Source organism: Equus caballus, chromosome 17 (genome assembly GCF_041296265.1).
Source record: "Equus caballus isolate H_3958 breed thoroughbred chromosome 17, TB-T2T, whole genome shotgun sequence".
Classification (NCBI taxonomy): Eukaryota; Metazoa; Chordata; class Mammalia; order Perissodactyla; family Equidae; genus Equus; species Equus caballus.
In genome coordinates this window covers 96,479,916-96,504,534 of record NC_091700.1, presented here as the reverse complement: position 1 = coordinate 96,504,534, position 24,619 = coordinate 96,479,916, and the positions used below count along the sequence as shown (strand labels likewise).

Genomic DNA, 24,619 nt, shown 5'->3' with positions numbered 1-24,619 from the left:
ACCACTTACTGCTCTTCCCTAAAGTGGCTTACCTACTAGTCCACAGTAGGTTGACTCTGCCCCACTCGAACAGTATGCAGAAACACCTGACTCAACCCGGAGTCACTAATTTTCAAATCTCTATTGTTGGACTTGGTGTTGCTGCATGGACACCAGTCTGCCTTGTCTTGATGGCTGGCTCCTGGAAATTTCCCAGTTTCTGGTTGCTTGGCCCCCAGCACCTGCATATTGTGTGAGGAGCTCACACTTCAATGTTACTGAGGACTTGCCAAATTCTAGCTAAGCACGACTCCTGCGAGCTAAGACTGCAGGGCATTAGCTCCACCTGCCCCACATTTCTATGCCATCATCAAAAGAAAGTTATAGAAATAATCTAAGTAAGGGTAAGGGCTCCGGGGAGTGAATCTTGGCTCCCCCACTTACTCACCTTGGGCAAAGTACTCTAACTCTCTGTGACTCAGTTTCCTCATCTGTTAAATGAGATGATAACTGTCCCTGAGAGTTGTAAAGAGGCATACGGGAAAGTAGAACAAACTGCATTTAAAATGTTTCCATTTTTCATTCATTGTGTGAAATATATTTCATCCATTACTTATATGAGTGAGATGTTTCATTCATTCATTACATGAAGTATTTTTCATTATTAAAAACAGTGCCACAATAGACATCTTTGTACGTGCCTGTTGTAACATCTGCAAGGGTTTCCCCAGCAGACAGTTACTGGAGAGCAGGCAGGTGGCCACCTCTACCAGGTGTCACCGAGCCACCCTCCAATGAGTGCCCATTTCCTCATTGTCTCACTAAGCATGATGTCATCAGACTTATTCATTTTTACCTATTTGGATTGTTATTTTTTTCCTTTGTGTCTGCAAGTTCCAAGACCTTTTTAAATGACTTTTAAAAAACTTAAAAAAAAACTTTAAAAAAATTTTAATGATTACCTTGGTCCCCCAAATTAACTGTTCTCTAATCTCTCAGTTGGAAATCTTCTGTGAACTGTTTTGAGTCAGACATCACCTGCTACAAGTGTTTTGTCACAGCCCTTCTTTCCAGGTCAATCAGGGTGACATATACTCGATAACATTTCAATAAAAAAAAAAGAATTAGTTTGGGGATTGTATTAAACCCTTCTGATTCAAAATAAATGAAACTCATTCAGACTGAGTGTATATTAATATTATCTAAGTACACATGGAAATAAACATTCAGTGCTAAAAACGAATTACTCTCTTCTTTCACCTGTGACCTGCAGCCACTGCTTCTTTCTGTAAGTCAACATCCTGCTACTTCCGATGGGCCGCTCATCTCTGTGTACCGCTGTAAAGGCTCTGGAGAGAGAGGGAATCATTTCATTGTTTTAGTAAATTGACTCTGTCTTGGTTGCTCTGTTGGGCAGAGACTTCATGCCCAACCAACTCAAGAGAGGGCCACTGCCCATCCTACATGCAGAGCACTTTAAAACAAGTACCCATTCTGGATCAAGCAGTGGGCAACCCTGAGCATAGAGGGCTGGGGCTTCCTCCACACAAGGCAGCAGGGCAGCTTTGGCCCGACCCAGACCTGGGGCAGCCACTCATTGCCTTTCATTCGTCCTCCACAGCCGTCACACAGTTAAATTTCTCTGAAGACAGGTAGAAAACTAAGTGGCATTCACGAGCTCTTGGATTTCTCATTAGAGGAACACAAGGAAGTTATTACTCCATAAATCAAAGATCTGTTTCCTGCAGAGGAAGTGGTTTGACAATAATTTAACTGAAATTCTGTTAAACAAATAGCATGTTCATATTCATGGAATAGCACACCACTCAAGTTTATTCGGGGAGAAGCTACCAGACCACAGAGGGTTCTCTGTCAGTATGTAGCTGCTTTTTACCCACTTCTTTTTCTCAACTGGAGTGTCAAACCTTCTCCTGTAACACAGCTATACTGAATTTAATAAACACATTGAGATGTCACGTTTCTGCCCCATCCGCTCAGGACTGGGCAGATAGGAACATGTGATATATTGGAAAAGCAATGAAGTGATGCGTTTATTCAAAGGGACTGAACCACAGCATCAAGCAAACATCTTCTCTGTGACCATTTGCTTCTTATGTTGACAACCTCAAAATATTCAAAAAGCTTACGTATAAACTTCTGGCTTAACAGTACTATGACGAATTAGCCAGTTTGGGGAATCTCTCCTATACCCCTTTCTTTGAGGAAAAAGGAATCTTTTGTAGGGATTTAGACCACTCGGGCATGGAGACAACAGCTCTTCCATATATGCAGATGTGCTGAAAAATAAATCTAGGTACAACTGGCTTCCTAACGTGCTCAGAATACGGAAAATAGTTGGATACAAATAATTATTAAATTTCAGAAATAATTCGTGCTGTTTTCTGGCAGAAATAGAAATGCAGTCAGTTGCTATTATAGTGAAATTTTATTTGGAAGGTTAAGTGCTAATTATGGTGGAATTAACTGTGAAATAATATGTGTTTAAAATTAGACAACTCTGGTCATTCCTTATACAAAAAATAATGTCAGTGTCTGGCAATGCTGACTTCTCTTTCTTAATAGTTACATTAAAAAGAAGAGTGTGGGAGCCGTCCCGTGGCCGAGTGGTTAAACTTCTGTGTGCTCTGCTTCAGCAGCCTGGGTTCTTGGGTTCGGATCCTGGACCTGGACCTGCTCCACTCATCAGCCATGCTGTGGAGGCATCTCACATACAAAGTAGAGGAAGATTGGCACAGATGTTAGCTCAGGACTAATCTTCCTCAAGCAAAAAAAAGAAAAGAAGAAGATTGGCAATGGATGTCAGCTCAGGGTGAATCTTCCTCACAAAAGAAAGAGTGTGTATGCATTTACCGGAGCTTGATTTTTGTCACTGTTGGAAAAAAGATCCACTTTTTTAAGAAAGCAGTTGCATTTGTGAATATGTCCTCAATTGGTTGTGCAACTCGTTTCAGATTTAATGCTCTTGAATAAAACTGTTTGTGCGTTTTTAAGAAATTTCTGTTTACTTCAATACTATTTTCAATGAGTGCAATTTAGTTTGTCATTCCTTTATAATCCCTACATGATAATATTTTCATTGGTATTAAGATGGATGTGTGTCAGTCAATGCAATCGTCTACATATTTCATGTACGTGAATGAATTTTTCTATTTTAGATACACAGACACACAGAACATACATTGACACACAGGGACACTCAAATAGCACCTGGTCAGATTCGACCACCTCAGAAACGTTGGGAGCACTGATAAAGTAATAATACCCATGCAGGAAATATTACTTATGAAACTCTCTGCCTTTAATGAAGCAGAGTTTGAAAACATTTTTAATGACTTATTTGAATTTTTGTCTACTAAACGTGAGAGGTAGAATGATGGAAGTTAGGAATAGAGGCTCTGAAGTCAGACATACCTATATGCCCAATTTTGCTTCACCATCTTAGCAGAGTCTTTGCTGCCCCAAATCTAGAAACTGGTTTTGTTGAGATATCCCTCTTTATGGGATGCTGACCAAATGCACGTTAAAGTCCTCATCTTGCAGTTCCGTCCTGGTGACTCCATCCACATCGCTGCTGATTGCTGAGAGTGGACCGATTAGCGAGGTTTCGAACAGTCACATGTGAAAGGTGGACTCTTGGGGGGCCCATGAGAAAGAGTTCGTCAGCTTTAAAGAGAAACAATAAGACCCTTTTCTTCTTGCTCTGTCACATGTCTACAGATGACAACCTAGAACTGTACCAACTGCTGTGATACCCAGGCTGAGAGGCTGAGGGTCGGAGAGGAACATGGAAGATACCTGGGTCTCTCGTGTCTCTATTGTGCTGCTGGATTAATCAGCTCTTCGTGTTCCCTATCTGGGGACTTCTTCTGTTGAGTAATACTTCTTCCCTGTTCTTTAGGCCAATTCGAGACAAGATTAGATGTTAATGCACGCAAAGACATCCTAACTAATTCTGCTAGCTTCAGGATATTTATATTCCCACAACCAAAGAATTTTATACAGAACAGTTTCGAATGTCTTTTCAGAATTTGTCCAAATGTCCACATTTTTAAAACTACAGTGTAAAGAAAACAGGTCAGCATCTATTGCTAGAAAAAAGAATTCTTTTATTAAGAAGAATATTACTTTCAGTTCTACGATAAAGTTATTTATTTTATTTTATATTTTTGCTGAGGAAGATTAGCCCTGAGCTAACATCTGTGCCAATCTTCCTGTATTTTGTATGTCGGTCGCCTCCTCAGCATGGCTGACAGTGGTGTGTAGGTCCGCACCTCATCCAAACCTGCAAACCCGGCCGTGGAAGTGGAGCCTGATGAACGTAACCACTATATCATGGGCCAGCCCTGAAAGTTATTTTTTGATAACTTCCGTTACTTAGTAGTGTTAGCAAACTTAAGAAAACAACGTCTTTAAAAGTGCTATTGTGTGGAGATGTAATTAACGGATCTGTCTTTTCTGTGTGGAACCAGAATAAATTGTCACCTCTTCCAGAAAAGAAAATATGAAATCATAATTGTGGGTCTCCCTGTAAGGAGAAAATCACCTCAAATGAAAGAAAAACCAAGGCGGGAGCCCAGGGCATTCTAAGAAAGGTGCAGTGTGAATGCATCTTTCCTCTCTTTCCTACCAGCTCTGAGTTACCCACTTTTCTGACCCAAACTGTAGCGGAGCTGGAGACAGCTGCCTGTTAGGGAGATCTTGGGCTCTACCTGGCCCAAGACAGAGAAAAGCGAGGTGAAGCTTTTTCCTCCAAAGTGAGGATGTACAGTATTGTACCTGAGACCCGAGTCTCGGTGGACCTTGGAATGAATGGGAGAACAGAAATCGGGGGACCCGGGCGGCGGTTACCAGGAGCCCCACGTGAGGTGCGCTGTCTCCTCGGCGTCCGAGAGCGCGCAGGGCACCAGATGGGTAGAGCTGGTCCTCCGTCTCTGAGGCTGGGAGAATAGAGGGGATGCGGGGAAACGGAAGCCTCCGGGATGCCTCCTCAGTACACGGCAAGTTTTCCCCCGGGTACAAAGCATGCTTATCGCTTAGAGAGGACCTGAGGCCAGCTGGGATCAAGCAGCACACACCAAGCCCTTAAAGAAAACTGCCGAGGGCGGGGCCGGTGGCGCAGTGGTTAAGTTCCCGCGCTCCGCTCTGGCGGCCTGGGGTTAGCAGGTTCGGATCCTGGGCACAGACATACACACTGCTCATCAAACCATGCTGTGGCAGGTGTCCCACATATAACAGAAGAAGATTGGCACAGATGTTAGCTCAGGGCCAATCTTCCTTACCAAAACAAAAAAACAAAAAGGAAACTGCTGAGAGAGACGTTTAGGGGAGGTAAGGAGTCACAGAAAGACAGGGAACACGGAAAGCCCTCTGCACATACACGAAACAGAGGTGACAGACAACTTGACATTTAAAAATTAATAGAGGCCTTAAGAAGATTCAGTGATGGGAAACTCTGGGGGAACTAAAAAAGATTCCCATAATTTTCCAATCTAACAGTTTAATAGATGAACTGAAGGAAAGGATGGTCACTTTTGAGCTCTGAATGACTCACCTGCAAGCTCAAGTGGAAGTAAAACCTCAAAACACAAGAGTGGAGACCTAACATGCCAGAGGTAGAAGACATGGGGGGGGGGGGGGGCAAGATTTAAAGAGACAGTGATTTTAAAGCATGTAGGAAAATAGAAAACACCCACCTTTCTTAATCTATGAAAGATCTGAAACTGCAGTTGGAAAGTGCTTGACTAGTCTCAGGTGGAAACTCTGAGAAAAGCAGAGCCAAGCAAGGCCCGAAGAAATTCCTGAACATAGCAAAATTTGTGAGATATGTGGAAAATAAAGCATATCGAAACTTGTGAGATGGAGCTAAGGCTATTTTTACAAGGACAATGACAACTTCAATTGCATATTTTAGAAAAGAAGAATGGAAAGCAATGAGCTGAGCATATGGTTCACAATGTCCTAAAAAATTAAAGGAGCAAACGCAAACTAAGCTTAAAGATAAAATGAATATAAAAAGAGGAGAATAAATTAATAAAGTAGATGGCGAGCAACCGCACAAGAGAAAGGATAAAATATTTGGTTATTTGAAATGGCAGATAAAATAACTTGTAGAAAAACAAAAGAAAAAATGAAAGTACAAATTTACAGTAACAGAAACGAAAAATGGGACATTTTTAGAGCTATTACAGATCCTAAAATAATGCTAAGAGAGTGTTAGGAACAAATTTTTGCAGTAATAATAAGGGGAAATGGGAGTATACATACATTTCTTTTTTGTATAAGAAAAATGAAATAATGAAGCAGGGAAAAAATTGTCAGATGAAAGATATTCATCATTCATTCCTTCAATAACATTCTAGGTGCTAGGGATACAAAAGAAAAAAGGAGAGAAAAACTGAAAACTCCTGCTTAATGTGTTGATTCTATTGTGTAAGATCATCCATTTCAAGCAATTTCAGTTTTTCTTTTCTTTCTTTCTTTCTTCTTCTTTTTTTTTTTCTTTGCTGAGGAAGATTAGCCCTAAGCTAACATCTTCCTCTACTTTATGTGTGGGTTGTCACCACAGCATGGCTGACAAGTGGTGCAGGTCTGCACCCAGGATCTAAATCTGCAAACTCAGGCCACTGAAGTGGAACGCACTGAACTTAACCACTGTCCCATGGGCGGCCCTATGAAGCAATTTCAAATTTTATTTGATAGATTTATGCAAAATAATTTCTTGTCTAGTTTTCTATTTCTTTTGTATCTGTGGCTGTCTTTGCTTTCTAATTGTCTACCTGTGATTCTTTTCTTTATTTCACAAAAGAATAGCTAAAATTTATCTGTTTTGTTATTGCTGTCCAAGTAGTCAGCAGATGGTTTCACTTATTCTCTTTATGATTTGCTTTATTCGAACTGTTTGTTTTGTTGTTGTTTATTCTAACTTCGTCAGTTGAATGTTTAAGCACTCATATCCTTTCTATTTTATATAAAAATATAGGTTATCAAATTTCCTATGAGATTCTTTGTGAAATTCAATCATATTCGATATATAATGTATTTATTATTAATAGCTTTTTAAAAATCTGACAGATTAATTTGGATTTCTACTTTGACTTGAAAGTTATTTTAAGAGATAGTGGTTACTTTGTTTTAATGTCTGGGCATTTTTTCCATTTTTCTTACTCTTTCTACTTTATTGTATTGCTTTATAATTTTCTCTTACTGTTTGTATTTATAAAATTTAATTTGAGTTTTTTTGTGGATTTGTAATATTGTATTTTGTGTAAATGTAACACAGGTACTTAAAAAGAGGTACATTCTTACTAATTTTATTATTTGTCTGCAATATCCTTATTTTTTCTTTATATAACCTGTCACAGACTAACGGATTAAAGTCTCTATCGTTGTTTCTGTGTATTTCCAGTTGTTTTTCCTGTGGTTTTAGCTTTATGATTACTGATGTTATATTATTTAGCATTATATTATCTGGTGGAAAGCTATTCAAAAACGAGAGGAAGATAATGACATGTCTATCAAAAAGAGGTTTTTTTCCAAAGGTACAAGGAATGCTTACAAACTTTAATCAACATTAACAACTCAAAAAAATAGTTTTTACAGGCTCCTGTGATGCATAGTTTGTGAAGATGTGAGAACGAACCCTCTGGTGGAAGCCCATTTGCAATGTGACTTTGTAGCTCTTCCTATCAAAAGCTTTCTCTATTTTCTTCCCCTTGAATCTGAGCTGACCTCGTGAGTTGCTTTGGCCAGCAGAATGTGTCAGAGATGACCCAGTTTCAGCTTTTCCCTTTTGGGCTGCTTCCCTGAGCCCACCGTGTAAGAAAGTCAGTCTAACCTGCTGGAGGATGGGAAGACATGGAGAAGCACCAGAGTGTCCGAGCTGAGAGCCAGCAGCCGCAGACGAACGTGGCAGTGAGGCCACCTTGAGCTGTCCAGTCCCACATGGCTGCCAGAGGCACGCAGCCACAGGAGAGAACTGGGGTGGGACCAGCAGAAGAACCTCCCGGAAAACCCACAGAATCACAAAATAATAAATCACCACAGCCATAAGCCACTAAATTAGTAGTGTGTTACTCAGCAATAGATAACTGAAACGTCACATTCACTGCTTAAAATTTAGCAGAAGTAGAAATCATTACGAATAGATGATCAAAGAGTTGTTTACTTGAAAATGTAAAAATAGATTCACAGATAAAGTTTGAATCAAAGAGGGAGGCAAAACTGAAGTTAGAAATTTCCTAGAAAGCAAGAGAAGGAGAACACTTCATACTAAAACATGTGGGCCGCAGCAAAGGCAATACTCACCAAGGGAATTCCAGCGTTGAAAACAAAGCTTTAGACAAAACACAGTGATATTCACAAGAATTAAATGCTCATCTGAAGAAATTAGAAAAGCAATAAAATAAGCCAAAATAATCCAGAAAATGAAAATTAATAAAGATACTAGACATTGATGATTAATTGTTAATTATGTATTGCTAGTTATGATGGGAGCAAAGCATACTGTTTTAAAAATGTAAAATAGTAAAGTTGTTTTTGAAATCAATCTGATAATACCTAGTAACATTGAAAACACATACACAATTCAAGTCAATAATCTTACTACAGAGAATCTATCCATGGGAACAGAATAAAGTAGAAAAAGACATATATATGGTCTCAAGTGAAGTTAAATTTTATTATGTTTAGTCCTCTATTGGGAATCTGTGACCTCTTGTGTTTTCTTGCTAGTTGAAATATAAAGCTAGAGATTCTCCAGCTCTCAAATTGTTTCATTACCAAGTCTGAATGCCCAAGAGAAATGCAAATTTTATATGAAAATTTGTAAATCTGTGATAACTGTGGACAGTTATAAAACATGTCTAACATGTAAGAATTCATAAATTGTACTTAATTGCTTCTGATTGAAATTAACTCACTCATTTTTTGTCTATTCCTCTTAAATATAAGCCTCTTTGTTCTACCACTGGTATTAAAAAAAATACAGAGGGTGATTTCCAGAATTCTAACCAAAAGCACAATCTGTTATCTCATGGCTACAGCTGTTTACATAGTTTAAACTGAATAATGAGCCTCTAATAGTTTCAGAAATTAAACACAATCCAGACCACACTCAGGAGAAGCAATCAGCATGCAGGGCAAAAAGCATGTGAAATTTTCATTATTGCTTATCAACCAGCAATAATTAACCAAGGGTAACAAGTTTAACCAAATAAATGAAGTACTGTCAACTGTAGTCTGCTAGCGACTGTGAAACCCTTTCACCATTTCGGGATACTAATCTTAAATCATTAACTGTAGACATTTTTTGACTTTTTGAAAAATTGCATTAAAATATTCATAATATAAAATTTGCCACTTTACCCTTTTTTAAGTCACTCTTCCATTTCTCTTTAATATGGTTGACTTTTGAATTTATAATGCTCACTCCATCCCAGACAAGGAAACCTATTTGATTTTGGGAGCCCTCTGCGTGTCCCGCGTTTTGCAGCATATGGAGGAGGTGCACACCATCGCAGGCCTCAGAAGGCAGCAGGGCGTGTGGAACCAAATTGCAGCCAGCACTCAGAAAACCCCCGTGCTGGGTACAGTTGAGTGACTAGTTTGGTCACTGCCCTCTTGGGTTTCATCTTATTTTCTGTAGAAATTTAAGGTCTCCTCTACTCTAATCAGTGCAGAGCAAGGCATTTTAATTCCCAGGACCGTCCTTTGCCTGCAATGCCTCCTCTGGCCCTAGATTTGTTTTTTTTAATTGTGGTAAAAAACACATAACATAAAATTTACCGCTTTCAAGTGCACAATTCTGTGAGGTTAAGTACATTTACATGGTTGTTCAACCATTACCTACTACCATCCATCTCCAGAACTTTTTCATCTTGCAAAACTGAACCTCTGCTCTCATTGAACTAACAATTCCCCTTCCTCGTCCCTATTCCCTGGTCACACCATTCTACTTTCTGTCTCTATGATTTTGACTACTCTAGAGACTCATATAAGTGGAATCACACAGGACCTGTTTTTGTGACTGGCTTATTCTACTTAGCATAATGTCCTCAAAGTTCATCCATATTGTGACACGTGTCAGAACTTCCTTCCTTTTCAAAGCTGAATAATATTCCATGTTTTGTATGGGTGCCTGCAATTAATGTAGGTTCCCTGAGTCCCAATCCACTGAAGGGCTGAATAAAACAAAGAGGCTGATGTTCCCCTGAGTAAGAGGGAAATCCTCCTGCCCGACTGTTGAGCTGAGACATAGGTGATCCTGCCTTCAGACTTGAACTGAAATATTGGCCCTTCTCGGGTTTTGAGCCTGCCAACTTTCAGACTGGAACTTACACCATCAGCTCTCCTGGTTCTCAGGCCTTCAGACCTGTATTGGAATATGTACTTGTGTGTGTGTGTGCGCGCGTGTGTGTGTGTGTCCTGTTGACTCTGTTTCTCTGGAGAATCCTGACTAATACAATACCACATTTTGTTTATTCATTCATCTATCAATCATAGATGATGATCAACTTAGGTTGCTCAATGAAGAACTTAGGTTGCTGCCATGTTTCAGCCATCGTGAATAATGCTGCTATGAGTATAAGAGTGCAAATATCTCTTTGAGATTCCGCTTTCAATTCTTTTGGATACATATGTACAAGTGGAATTACTGAATCATATAGTAATTCTATTTTTAATTTTTTGAGGAACCTCCATACTGTTTTCCATAGTGGCTGTACCATTTTACCATCACACCAACAGTGTTCAAGAGTTCCAATTTCTCCACATCCCTGCCAACACTTGTTATTATCTACGTTTTGACAGCAGCCATCCTAATGGATATAAGTGATATGTCATTGTGGGTTTGATTTCTGTTTCCTCCATTAGTGATGAGTAATGAACATTTTTTTAAACCTCTTTAAAAAATTACTTAAAAAAATAACACTAGAGCCAGTCTTGATGGCCTAGCAATTAAAATTTGGCACACTCCACTTTGGCAGCCCGGGATTGGTTCCCGGGTGCAGAATGACACTACTCATCCATCAGTAGCCATGCTGTGGCAGCGGCTCACATAGAAGAAGTAGAAGAATTTACAACTATATGTGACTATGTACTAGGGCTTAGGGGGAAAAAGGGAAGAAAAAGTAGGAAGATTGGCAACAGATGTTAGCTTAGGGTGAATCTTCCCCTGCAAAATAATATTAATAATAATAACACTAATGCTAACTTATTTACAATGTGAAATAAAGCTACAGATAGACAGATAGTTCTTGTTCATTGATTGGCAAATTTTCACAAATAACCTCAGTCTTTCTCCTATGTATCTCTTTTACTCTCACACTCACAACACTTCTGACAACAGAAATGTGAGAGTTTTCCCCGATCAGCAATTCTCTGTGAAACCAGGTGAGTGTGCTGTAATTCAATTCAATTCTGACATGATATACCTGGAGACAGTGTCAGATTCCACAGGTTAAGGACTCAGTCCCACGACACTGCCCCTACCCCACTTCAGATAACAATCACAAGTCCAGCTTGCCTTCTGTGCTTCTGAGGGATTGACTATAAATCAGAGGTCCTCACAACCACCTCCTAGGGTTCAATTAATTTGCTAGAGCAGCTCCCAGAACTCAGGAAAACACTGTTTACCAGTACTGTTCACAGTTTGTTATAGAAGGATATGATAAAACATACATAGGAGCATCCAGATGGAAGAGATGCATAGGGCAATGTACATGGGAAGGCACGCAGAGTTTCCACGCCCTCTCCAGGAACACCACTCTCTCTGTATCTCCATGCATTCACCAACCAAGAAGCTCTCCATACCCTATAATTTTGGGATTTTTATGAAAACTTCATTAGGCATGATCGATCGTTAACTCCATTTCCCAGCCCCTCTCCCCTCTCTGGAGAATGGGAGGTGGAGCTGAAATTTCCAACTTTTAATCGTGGTTTGGCCTTCTTGGTGACCAGCCCCCATCCAGAAGCCCACCAAGAGTCACTTCATTAGAACAAAAGACACTGCTAGCACCTAGAATATTCCAAGGAATTTAGGAACTGTGTGTCAGGAACCAGGGTCAAAACCCAACATATATATTTTCTGAATAAGTTTTTAAAAAATAATACACACACTAACATTAACAAGGTGAAATAAAACTGTAGATAGACATTTCTTGTTCATTGATCAGCAAGTTTTCTCAAATCTGGTGATTCATGTGCAAATACACTAGTGAAGAAAAATTAGAAGCACAAGGTTGCTGAGTTCATCAGGGGATTTAGTTGCGTTAATTTCGTAGTTACTGTTACCAACACATGTTAGTACAATAAACCTACATTCTCTGCAAGGACATGTCTGCTTTGACACCCACACTCTCTAGGTCACTGTCTCCTTGCTCACATTTGAGGCTTACTGCCAACGTGACTTCCATTTTCTAAGCCCCCATTCCTGACCACTCCTCTCTCTAACAGATCATAGCTTTTCCTTTGGGTTTGTTAGTCTTGTCTCACGGACCATTCTCCTTCTTAAGGTGATTTAGCATATGTTTAATCTATTACAATTTGTTCTATAATATAAAACATAAAAATCAAGTACCATGTACAACCAGATGAAGATCCAGGTTCAAAAAAAATAGGTTTAAACATATTTGGGGATAAATTGAGGAGAGTTGAATATGGATTGGCTACTTTGGTGTTAAGGGTCTTAGGCATAATATGATATTGTGCTTGTGTAGGAGAATGTCCTTCTTCTTAGGTGATGCAAACTGAAGTATTTAGGGGTAAAATGTCATCATACCTGCAACTTACTTTGAAATAATTTAACATAAAATAATAGATTCATGATGGATATAACAGATTGACAGTTAAGTGGAGCCAATATGGAGGAAAACATAAGCAAACTCTGAATCTAAGTGACAAAAGAACGGTTACTCATTTTGCTGTTACTTCAACATCTCCGTATGCACAGCATTTTGTAATTCCCCAAAATGGAACAGAAGGTCAATCACCTTTTCTATTTATAAGTTCTGTGGAAAGCAAACGTTGGAGGTGGCATCTCAGTGTTTCGTCCATGTACGTAACAATCCTTTTTCTAAAAATTAAAATAATGACACAAAGTTGGGGTAAAAAGTAGCTTTTTGATTTAGCCACTGTTTCTTATTTATAGCACTGCATTCGAAATTGCGTTTTTGGTGTGAAAATAGTCCAGCTAAACAACTGTGCCAGCTTTAATGACATTCTCTTGCTTCTGCCCTTTTTTCCAGAAGGCAAGTCAGCTTCTTTTTACTCTTATCCTTCAGAGTCTGTGCCCACCGCATGCAGTGTTGATTCTGGATTTTTTGAATCATACAGCATCTCTGTCAGATTCCAACAGAAAGGCACCGAGGACAAAGACTGGAAAGACAAAAGGCATGTCTTCTGCCAAGGAGGGGAACCCATATCTGCTAGCGTGTAGGACCTCTGATGGGGGTGTCTGTGTGGGTACTAAAGACAAATGGTGTCCTTAAAAACCAAGGAAAATGAACTCATGGCTGAGTCTGGTATGGAAGAAATGATATTTCCTTAAAACTAACTCTGGATTAGAATGGACCAATACAGGCTTAAAGAGCAAGCATTTCAACAGTTGTCATAAAATATTGAAAATCAGAATCACTGCTCCCACTGAAGTCAAGTGGCTCTTGAACCATTCCAAGGAAGAGATTAGGGTACCCTGACTTCAGAACCATCCTCCACTTCATCACAATGATTGACAATCCAGCCAGAAAGGTCAGTGAGGGCTGAATAAGATTTAATCTGATTTAGAAAAACAAGGAAACATGATGCTTCCTGTTCCCAAGTGTAAGGGAGTCATTCCCTTTCAGAGAAATCTATTCTTTCCAATTATAACACTATTGTCTATTTGTTTTGCGTGTGCATACATTTATTTGCCTGTTAATTGTTTATCTCCCCAAACTCTATGAAGGTGGAAGCTGTGAACCAAAATATAGTACAGTGACAGATGTACTGTAGATGCTCCATTCACTGAAAGAATTAATGCAATAAATAGTATCCAATGCATAGGCTACATGTGCTTATACATTGCCATATTTATATAATAAACAATTTAGGTTAGTTTATCCAAATGTGCACTTGTCTATTTACGAAAATTATATATACATATATACAATATTTCCACTACTTTGTCATATTGCTCATTATTTCAACATTCTTCCATATCAAAATCTTATTAGTAGGTCTTAGACTGATAGCATGTTAGATTTCTGGTAATTTAATTTGTTATACTTCAGGATGGCAAATATGATGTATGTGAATTAATTGGAATTAATTAATTAAGATTGGTTAATTATTTTATAGAGTTACCTTGTCTGTATTACATCGTAGGTTTTGCAAGAACCAAAAAGATTGTCAGAAATGATCTTTAATTGGCAAAATCAGTGAACTTCAAGATATCTGTTAGTGAGGAGTGATATGAAAGGACCCACTGCCTCTGCACATGCAAGGACAAGAAGCTGGTAAGCCCAACCGTCCATGGTGCCCTGAAAGGATGGATCCTGTTAACTCTATGTCTCTTATTTCAAGGGAGATCCTGCTATCCTAGCAGCTAATTCATGAAGCATGCAGATCCCATCTCAAAAACATTATCGAATAACATTGGATTGAGCCATTGATACAAGTGCTAGATGCACCAGAGGGCAGAGAAAGGCACCTCTCCCCTCTGTCCACTGTAGCCACCCTTGCTTGCTAATTAGAGTCTGTACACTTGGAGGCATTAGATTGAAGACTTGTTCTCATTGTAACATCCCATCTGGTTGCTAGGTGGTGGGGGTGGGTCTCACACATTTCTGCCTCTAACATCTAGAAAATATAGATATTCACAAATGTAAGCAGATACTTGCTACAGCTGACGATCTAGCAAATAAACTTTACAGATCTGTTAAAAGGACTTGAAATTTGAAGTTCAATATGAGCTTTCGTGTTTTTCAATTAAGTTTAGATACTTAAAATCTCAACAATGGATTATTTTATAGATATATATGTACGTGTATACATAATGACTGCTGTTTAAATGGCAATTTACAACTGAACTATTTTAAATAACTTTTCTTTATTAGGCAAATTTACAAGCTGATCCACAACACCCCCACTTCTAATATCATATCATTAGAAGAGATTTCATCTATGAGCTAGGGGAGGCGAAAATTATTAAAGCAATCACACACAAAAAGCCACCCTCAACTTGACCTTTTCAATGTTAAGTACAACAAAACCCACATTGTTTCCCAAAGCTCCTTTTGATCGAAAATTATGTCACTTATATTTTGGGTCAAGATAATATATACTAATTATAATAAGCAAATAATTCTGAGTTTTTTACTGACTAATGATCTCTTCCTTCTTTCTCCTCCCTACAGAAGTCTCTTTCCCTGATATGTAACCAATATCAACAGATTGATGTACGCACTGTGTATATTATGTATACAGTCAGATAACATGTACAGACAAATTTTATGCCAACACCTCTCTTTCCTCTTTCTCTCCCTCTCTCTCTCTCTGTGTGTATATAAATATATATACACATATATACATATGTTTTTATATTTTTATATTTTCTCGCTAATGGACTAATACTATTAACATTGTACTGTAGCAGATTTTCTTCAATAAAATATATCAGGATGTTTATCATGGATATTTTTTTGAGATCAAAAAATATACATTTAATTCCCTCTATAATTTATTCTATTATTTCCCACTTATGGAGCTTCAAGCTGTTTTACAAGTGTTTTGTTTGTTTGTTGTGGCTACTACAAAAAAATGCTACATCAAACTATAATTTTACCGGTGTCCTCACCTAATTATATTTCTAGGATAGACTCCCCAAAGTGAAAACACTGGATTAAAAGTGATAAAACAAATCTTAAATTTTCATAGATATATGCAATTTGGTCTCCAAATGTTGTAACAATTCACAAATCTGCTGGCAACACTTCCTTGTACCCTTGGCAGCATAGGATCTTATCAACCATTTAAATTTTGTTTCTGTTGATCTTGAAAAACAAAACAAAGTCTTGTTCATACACTGACACCAAATTAAGTTGTTATTCCAGCTATCTCTGGAGTGAAATGTCCTACCTACTTCTATACTAATTTTGCTAAAAATTAAATTCTTATGGTTTTAAAATATAATCACCAACAAATCTTCCTAGAACTCATATATTCCAAAAGAAATATACTTGCACTAAAAATGTTCATTGTGTCCTCCTCCCTTTCTCACATCCCCTTTTTGGACCATCTGCCCCACGAACAGCCCAGTTTCTGAGTAACAGAGTTGAGGGCATTTTTGGTGGCACCAATTATGGGCTAAACCCAAGGAGAGCAGAAGTCGTTCTGCTAAGAGAGAGCAGAAGAGGTGTGAGACCATGTGACTCATGACTCCAGAGCAAGACAGACAGAAGCCTCATTCATTGGCTCTTTGGTCAAATGGTCATGGTAGGTCCTGCTTCCGTTGGCATTTTACAAAATTCAACACTCTTTCATGATAACAACACTCAATAAACTAGGAATAAAAAGAAATTACCTCAACGTAATAAAAGCATGTATAATAAGCCCACAGCTAATGTCATACTCGATGAAAAACTGAAAGCTTTCCCTCTACGATTGGTAACAAGGCTGGAATGCCCATTCTTGACACTTGTATTCAAAATAGTACTGAAAGTCTTAGCCAGAGCAATTAGGCAAGACAAAGAAATAAAAGGCATCCAAACTGGAAAGAAAAAAGTAAAATTGTCTCTGTTTACAGATGATACAATCTTATATATAGAAAACCCGAAGATTCCACCAAAAAACCTATTAGAACTAATAAATAATTTCAGGAAATTTGCAAGATACAAATCAACACACAAATATCAGTTATGTTTCTGTAGAATAACAATGAACAATCTGAAAAGGAAATTAAGGCTACAATCTCATCTACAATAGCATTAAAAAGAATAAAATAATTAGGAATAAATTTAACCAAGTAGGCAAAAGACTTGCACACTGAAAACTCTGAAACATTGCTGAAAGTAACAAAACGAGACAAAGGCAAATAAAAAGATATTCCAAGTTTGTGGATTGGAGGACTTAACATTGTTAAAACGCCCGTAATGCCCGGAGTACAGACTCAATGCGACCCCTGCCAAAACATCAATGGCATTGTTTGCAGAAAATAGAAATAATCATCCTAAAATTCATATGGAATCTCAAAGGATTCTGGATTGCTAAAACAGTCTTAAGATAAAATAAAAACAAAACTAGAGTCTTCAGACTTTCTGATTTTAAAACATGGTACAACATTACAATAATCAAAACTATACGGTGCTGGCATTCAAACAGACATATCGACCAATGGAACAGTATAGAGAGACCAGAAATAAACTCTCATGTATAAGGCCAAATGATCTTTGACAAAGTTGCCAGGGCTACACAATGGGGAAAGGACCGTCTCTTCAACAAATGTTGCTGGAAAAACCAGACATCCAATACCAAGAAGTGAAGTGGGACCCTTATATTACAACATATACAAAAATTAACTCAAAATAGATTAAAGGTGCTAGCTTCATGGCCTAGTGGTTAAGTTTGGTGTGCTCCACTTCGGTGGCCTGGGTTTAGTTCCAGGGCACAGACCTATGCCGCTCATCAGCGGCCATGCTGTAGCAGTGACCCACATACAAAATAGAGGAAGACTGGAACAGATGTTAGCTCAGGGCAAATCTTCCTCAGCGAAAAAATAAAAATAATAAAGTAATAAAATATATTAAAGACCTAAATGTAAGACCTGCAACAGTAAACTCCTAGAATAAAGCATACAAGAAAAACTCCATGACATTCGGCTTGACAATTATTTCTTAGATCTGACAACAAAAGAATAGGCATAGAAAGCAAAAATAGACAAATGGGACTATATTATACTTAAAAACTTTTGCACAGCAAAGGAAACAATCAACAAAATGAAAAGACAACCTATAGAATGGGAGAAAATATTACAAACCATGTATCTGATAAGGAATTAATATCCAGGATATATAAAGAACTACAACTCAACAACAACAACAAAACCCTAAATAACTATTTTTTTTAAGTGGGCAAAGGACTTGAATAGACATTTCTCCAAATAAGATATACAAATTACCAAGATACACATGAAACACACATGAAAAAGATGCTCCACATTACTAGTTATCAGGGAAATGGAAATCAAAACCACAATAAGATATCACCTCACACGTTTTGGGATGGTCACTATAAAAAACAAAAAAACAGAAAATAAAGTGTTGGCAAGAATGTGGAGCGAGTGCTAACCTTGTGCTCTGTAGGTGGGAATGTAAAAATGGCTCAGCTGCTATGAAAAACAGTATAAAATTCCTCAAAAAATTAAAAATAGAAGTACCATATGCTCCAGCAAATCTTACTTCCTAGTATTTCTCCAAAAGAATTAAAAATAGGATCTCAAAGAAATCTTTGCCTACCTATGTTCATTGAAGCATTATTCACAATAGCCAAGAGGTGGAAGCAGCCTAAATGCCCACTGGCTGATGATCAGCTCAAGAAAATGTGGTGTACAAATCCAGAGGAGTACTATTCAGCCTTAAAACAGAAGAAAAGCACGTCATACGCTGCACCATGGACGAACCTGAGGACACTACACTAAGTGACACGGCAGTCACAAAAAGACAAATACTGCATGATTCCACTTATATGAGGTATTAAAAGTAGTCAAATTCATAGAAACAGAACGTAGAATGATAGTTGCCAAAGGAAGGAGGAGGGGGAAAAGAGTAGTTAACAGGTGGAGAGTTTCAGTTCTGTGAGGAGAAAAAGTTCAAGGGTTGTTTTGCACAAAAAGATGCATAGAGCTAACGCTAACGTACTGTACACTTACACATGATTCAGATGGTAAATTTTATGTTATGTGATTTTTCACCACAATTTAAAGAGAAGATAACTGACTGATGACAAAATAATGACAACAGTGAAATTTATAACATACATAGAAGCAAAATATGAGACCTCAACAGCACAAAGGCAAGAAGGGGAAAAACATAAGTACATCATTTAAAGGTTCTTAAATTGTATGTGAAGAGGTATAATATTATTTGAATATAAACTGAAAATTAAAAAAGGATTGTGTGAGAACTTAAGGAAAGCCTCAAGATGAATATTTTTAAGATATTAATTCGACTGAAATTAATAAATAGTTCATCAGTTTGTAGGGTTTTTTTAAGAAAGTAACTTGCTGATTTGAATATTTGTATGAAAATGCAAATGACTTAGAATACTCAAGAAATCATTAAAAAAGAATAAATGTTGAGTATACTAAGTGATTTCAAAATTTTCTCTGAAGCTTCAATAAGCAAGAGTGATACTGAAATGGAGAAGTCAATGGAACAGAATAAAAAGGCCAGAAACAGTCTCTCTTTCTCAATCTCTGTCTGTCTGTCTGTCTCTGTCTCTCTCTCTTGGCTGGTATAATGGCAGGAGAGGCTACTACAAAGGCTGTAGTAACTGCCTTGATCTTCTGCTCTTGGCTGGTGAGTGCCTATAATTCCAACTCTAAAAATTTTAAAGTAACAGAAAGTCTAAATGTAAATGCCATCATCTCTCTCTTCTACTCTTCATCATACATTCACTTCTGCCACCGCTACGTATTGAGCAAAGGAAGAAAAGAAAACATAAGAACTTTGTCACCATTCTTATTGTCAGCCTAGAGAGTTGACATTATTAAGCAAATAAAGGTGTGATAATCCAATAGTAATGAAGGTTGTTGATAATGACCCAAATTCATGAATAAATCTCATTTAACAGAGAAGCAATAAATTGAATTAAAGTGTATGTCGGGAACATGATTGTAGGTTAAGATTGTTAACAAAAGTGTTTCAGAAAATGGCACTTGGTTATTGTTACACGCAGAGTAAACATTACTGGGTTGAGCCTCCTTACCCCATTAATTCCTATGGACTCTGCACTGTAATAAAAGGAGCTGTTCTTAAAAGGAGCCATTTTTTGCCATGACATCAATTTTCTAATCTTTTTCATCATGATACTATATACCAAATTTTATAACCCATGTGTATTTACATAAGCAATTAACCCTCAGCAAGCTCAGGAGCTCTCTAGTTGAAGATTAAGCTCATGCATTCGCTCAAATTTTGAACAAGCCTGCAAGTGTCTCATTCTCTTTCTCCCTAGGGACACCTTCTCTCATTCTCCTACCCTTTAAATGTTCAAATTTCTCAGGCTAGGTCCTAGGTTCTCCTTTCCTTTTAGACTCTTGCCTTAGACATTCTCATTTTTTTTATTGTGGTAAAATATGCATAACATAAAGTTTTCCATTTTATCCATTTTTAATATATAGTTCAGTGCATTAAGTACATTCACATTGTTGTGCACATTCTTGTGGTATCACTGATGGCTACTCAAATGCCTATCTTTAGCCCAGATCACTTTCCCAAAACCTGATGGCCTTTCAGCATCTCCCATTGGATATTATATCATCCAGGTTTCTCTTAGGCACAAGCAACATAAACCATCTCCAGTTAATTAACTAAAAAAGGATTTTATTGAAAGGATTGAGAGTAACTCCCAGAATCTTTGGAAAGAATTAGAGAATTATGCTCATAGAATATATATATCTCCTCTCCCAATCACAATGCAGTATCCGGGCCATAAAAATACCACTGCTGTTACCACTGGGAACAAATCCTTAGCTCGTACCACCATTTGCATTTATGCATCCGGGAACCTACTGCTAGAACCATAGGTGCTGGAGGCTCTGAACTCTGCCCCACATTAGCATGGATTTTATATGGCCTTCCTATTCCATGTCACCAGCCTCCAAGTCTGGAGCTAGCGTGTCCTTCTGATTGACAAAGTCTGGGTCATTTATAGACCTTGCATCTCAGCTGTGAGAGGAGCATCCCGTACAGAGAGACTGGCTCTGACTCATCAGATGAGGAACTGCCAAAGCAAAGGGCAGGTGTTGGACAGCCGAAAAGAACGAAAAATGTTCTTTACTTTGTTTTATAGGCACTTACAACTCATTATGAACTAATTTGAACTCCTGGCATTTCTCCCCAAAACTTTTTGTGTCCTCCCAAGGTATTAAAGGCAGAGAGAGAGAGGTATTCATTCTATATTCTCCTGCACTCCTCTTCATCAGTTACATCCTGAGTATATCTTGAATCTATCCACTTCTCTCCAGATCCACTACCATCATTTGAATCCAAGAGTTTTTTCTTAGACTATTCCTGAATTCTCACCCACTATAACAGCTTTATTGAGATATAATTTACATGCAATGCTATTCACCCATTTAAAGGTACAATTCAATGATTTTCAGTATTTTCACAAAGTCATGATATAGATTGGTCACGACAATCTATCCTGGAAAATTTTCATGACCCCCAAAAGAAAACCTGTATCCATTAGCAATCACTTTTGATTTCCCCGCAATGCTCCTAAATTTAGGCAACTACTCATTTACTTTCTGTCTCAATAGAGTTGCTTATTTTGGACATTGCAAATGAATGGAAACATACAGGAAATAGTCTTTCGTGACTGGCTTCTTTCACTTTGCACTATGTTTTCAAGGTTCATCCATGTTGTAGCATTTATCACTATTTCATTTCTTTCATTGCTGAGTAACATTATTCTATGGATGCTTCACACTTTATTTATTCAATCATCACTTAATGGACATTTGGATTGTTTTCACTTTTTTGCTATTATGAATAATTCTTCTATGAACAATCATGTACAAGTTTTTGTGTAAACGTGGTTTTCAATTCTCTTGGATACATACTTAGGAGTGGAAATCCTGGATCATATGCTAACTCCATTTTTAACATTTTAAGGACTGGTAGACTGTTTTCCAAAGTGGCTACTCCATTTCATATCCCCACCAGCAATGTGAGTGTTCAAAACTTCTCCACATCCTTGCTGGCACTTGTTGATGTCTGTCTTTTTGATTATATCCATCCTAGTGGACATGAAGTACTCTCTCATTGTGGTTTTGATTTGCATTCCCTTTACTACTGTCATTGAGCATCTTCTTATGTGCTTATTGGCCACCTGTATATCTCCTTTGGAGAATGTCTATTCAAATCCTTTGCTCATTTTTATTTTATTTATTTGTTTATTTTTAATTGCAGTAACATTGGATTATAACATTAGATTGCTTTCAGATGTACATTGTAATATATTTCGAATTCTGTGTAGATTACATCATGTTCACCTCCCAAAAACTAATTATAGCCCATCCCCTCACATGTGAGCCTAATCACCCCTTTTGCCCTCCCCCCCTTCCCCTGTGGTAACCACCAATCCAATCTCTGCTGCTATGCGTTTGCTTGTCGTTGTTTTTATCTTCTACTTATGAGTGAGATCATACAGTATTTGACTTTCTCCCTCTGACTAATTTCACTCAGCATATTACCCTCAAGGACCTTCCATGTTGTCACAAATGGCTGTATTTCACCATTTCTTACAGCTGAGTAGTATTCCATTGTGTATATATACCACATCTTCTTTATCCATTCGTCCCTTGATGGGCACCTAGGTTGCTTCCAAGTCTTGGCTATTGTGTATAACACTGCAATGAACATAGGGGTGAAGGTATCTTTATGCCTTTGCGTTTTCAAGTTCTTTGGATAAATACCAAGCAGTGGGATAGCTGGGTCATATGGTAGATCTATCCTTAATTTTCTGAGGATACTCCAAACTGCTTTCCATAGTGGCTGCACCAGTTTGCACTCCCACCAGCAGTGTACAAGGGTTCCCTTCTCTTCACATCCTCTCCAACATTTGTTGTTTCCTGTCTTGTTAATTATAGCCATTCTGACCAGAGTGAGGTGATACCTCACTGTAGTTTTGATTTGAATTTCCCTGATAGCTAATGATGTTGAGCATCTTTTCATATGCCTGTTGGCCACCTGTATATCTTCTTTGGAGAAATCTCTGTTCAGATCTTTTGCCCATTTTTAAAGTGGGTTGTTTGTCTTTATATTGTTGAATTGTAAGTGTTCTTTATATATTCTAGAAACAAGTCCCTTATCAGACGTGTGATTTACAAACATTTTCTATCATTTTATTGGTTTTTTTCACTTTCTTGACAGTGTTCTTTGAGGAACAATCCAAAAAATTTTTATCAAGCCAAATTTGTCTATTTTTTTCTTTTGTCACTTGTGCTTTTGGTGTCAAACCTAAGAAATCATTGCCTAATCCAAGGTCACAAAGATTGTGACTACATTTTCTTCTAGGTTGTTGCCCCATTTTGAGTTAAGTTTTTATATGGTGTGATGTAGGAGTCCAAATTCATTCATTTGTATGTGTATATCCAGTTGATGCATCACCATTTGTTGAAAAGACTATCCTTTCAATAATGAACTATCTTGGCACTTTTGTCAAAAACCAATTGACTGTAAATATATATGTGTCATAAATAAGTAATATATAAACATATATATACATACACGTTTATTTATGGACTCTCAATTCTAGGCCATTGATTTATATGTCTATCCTTATGCCTGTAGGTCTTGATTACAGTAGCTTTGCAGTAAGTTTTGAAATCAGGGTATATGACAGCTCTGACTTTGTTGTTCTTTTTAAAGAACATTCTGGATCCCTTGCATTTACATATGAATTTTAGGACAGCTTGTCAATTTCTGCAAAAAAATCAAAAAACAAAACATTTGCTAGAAAGTGTTTGATGTGTTGATCAATTTGGAGAGTACTGCCACCTTCACAATATTGTCCTCCAATCCATAAACATGTGACGTATTTCCATTTATTTAGGTATCCTTTTATTTCTCTCAAATATGTTACGTGGTTTTCAGAGAGCACATTTTGCCTTTTTTGCTAAATATATGCCTAAATATTTCATTATTTTGGGTGCTAGTGTAAATGGAATTGTTTTTACTGTATTAGGGCTGCCATAACAAAGAGCCATAAACTAGGTGACTTAACCAAAAAAAAAAAATCATTCTCTCACAGTTCCGAATGAGAGAACCTGAAGTCAATGTGTCAGCAGGACCAGGCTCTCTCCTCACTTCTGACAGCTGATAGAAATCCTTGGCATTCCGTGGCTTGCAGCTGCATAACTCCAACCTCTGCCTCCCATTGTCACATGATGATCTTCCCTCTGCGTGTCTGTGTCTTTACTCACTAGTCTACGTGTCTGTCCCTATGTCTTTTCTCTTCTTAAGGACACCAGCCTGTTGCATTAAAGGCCAACTCTATCCCAGTAACCTCATGTGAACATACATATTAATTACATATGCCAAGACCCTATTTGCAAGTAAGCTTACATTAACAGGTACCAGGGGTTAGGACTTCAATAGTTATTTTTGGGGCACTCATTCCTATCCTCAACACTTACTATCATGTTTGGATGGCTTATTGATAGTGTATAGATATAAAATTGAATTTTGTATATTGATCTTGAGTCCTGAAACCTTGCCAAATCCGTGTATTAGTTCTGGTATTCTTTAGCCGATTCCTTAGGATTTTCTACATACAAGATCATGTCATCTGTTAACAGAGTTTTACTTCTTCCTTTCCAATCTGGATGCTTTTTATATTCTTGCCTAATTGTCCTGAACAG

At 37.8% G+C, this 24,619-nt stretch overlaps 1 protein-coding gene across 1 annotated transcript in view; it reads right to left on the bottom strand.

The window, feature by feature from the left end:
• TNFSF13B (TNF superfamily member 13b) overlaps nucleotides 1–24,619 on the bottom strand; it is a 78,915-nt gene that overhangs the window by 33,875 nt on the left and 20,421 nt on the right. Inside the window, exon 2 of the mRNA XM_023621314.2 lies at nucleotides 1,240–1,328. Within this exon, the coding sequence (XP_023477082.1) occupies nucleotides 1,240–1,279 (40 nt within the window). The 5' untranslated portion in view covers nucleotides 1,280–1,328. The remainder of the gene's footprint in view (nucleotides 1–1,239; nucleotides 1,329–24,619) is intronic.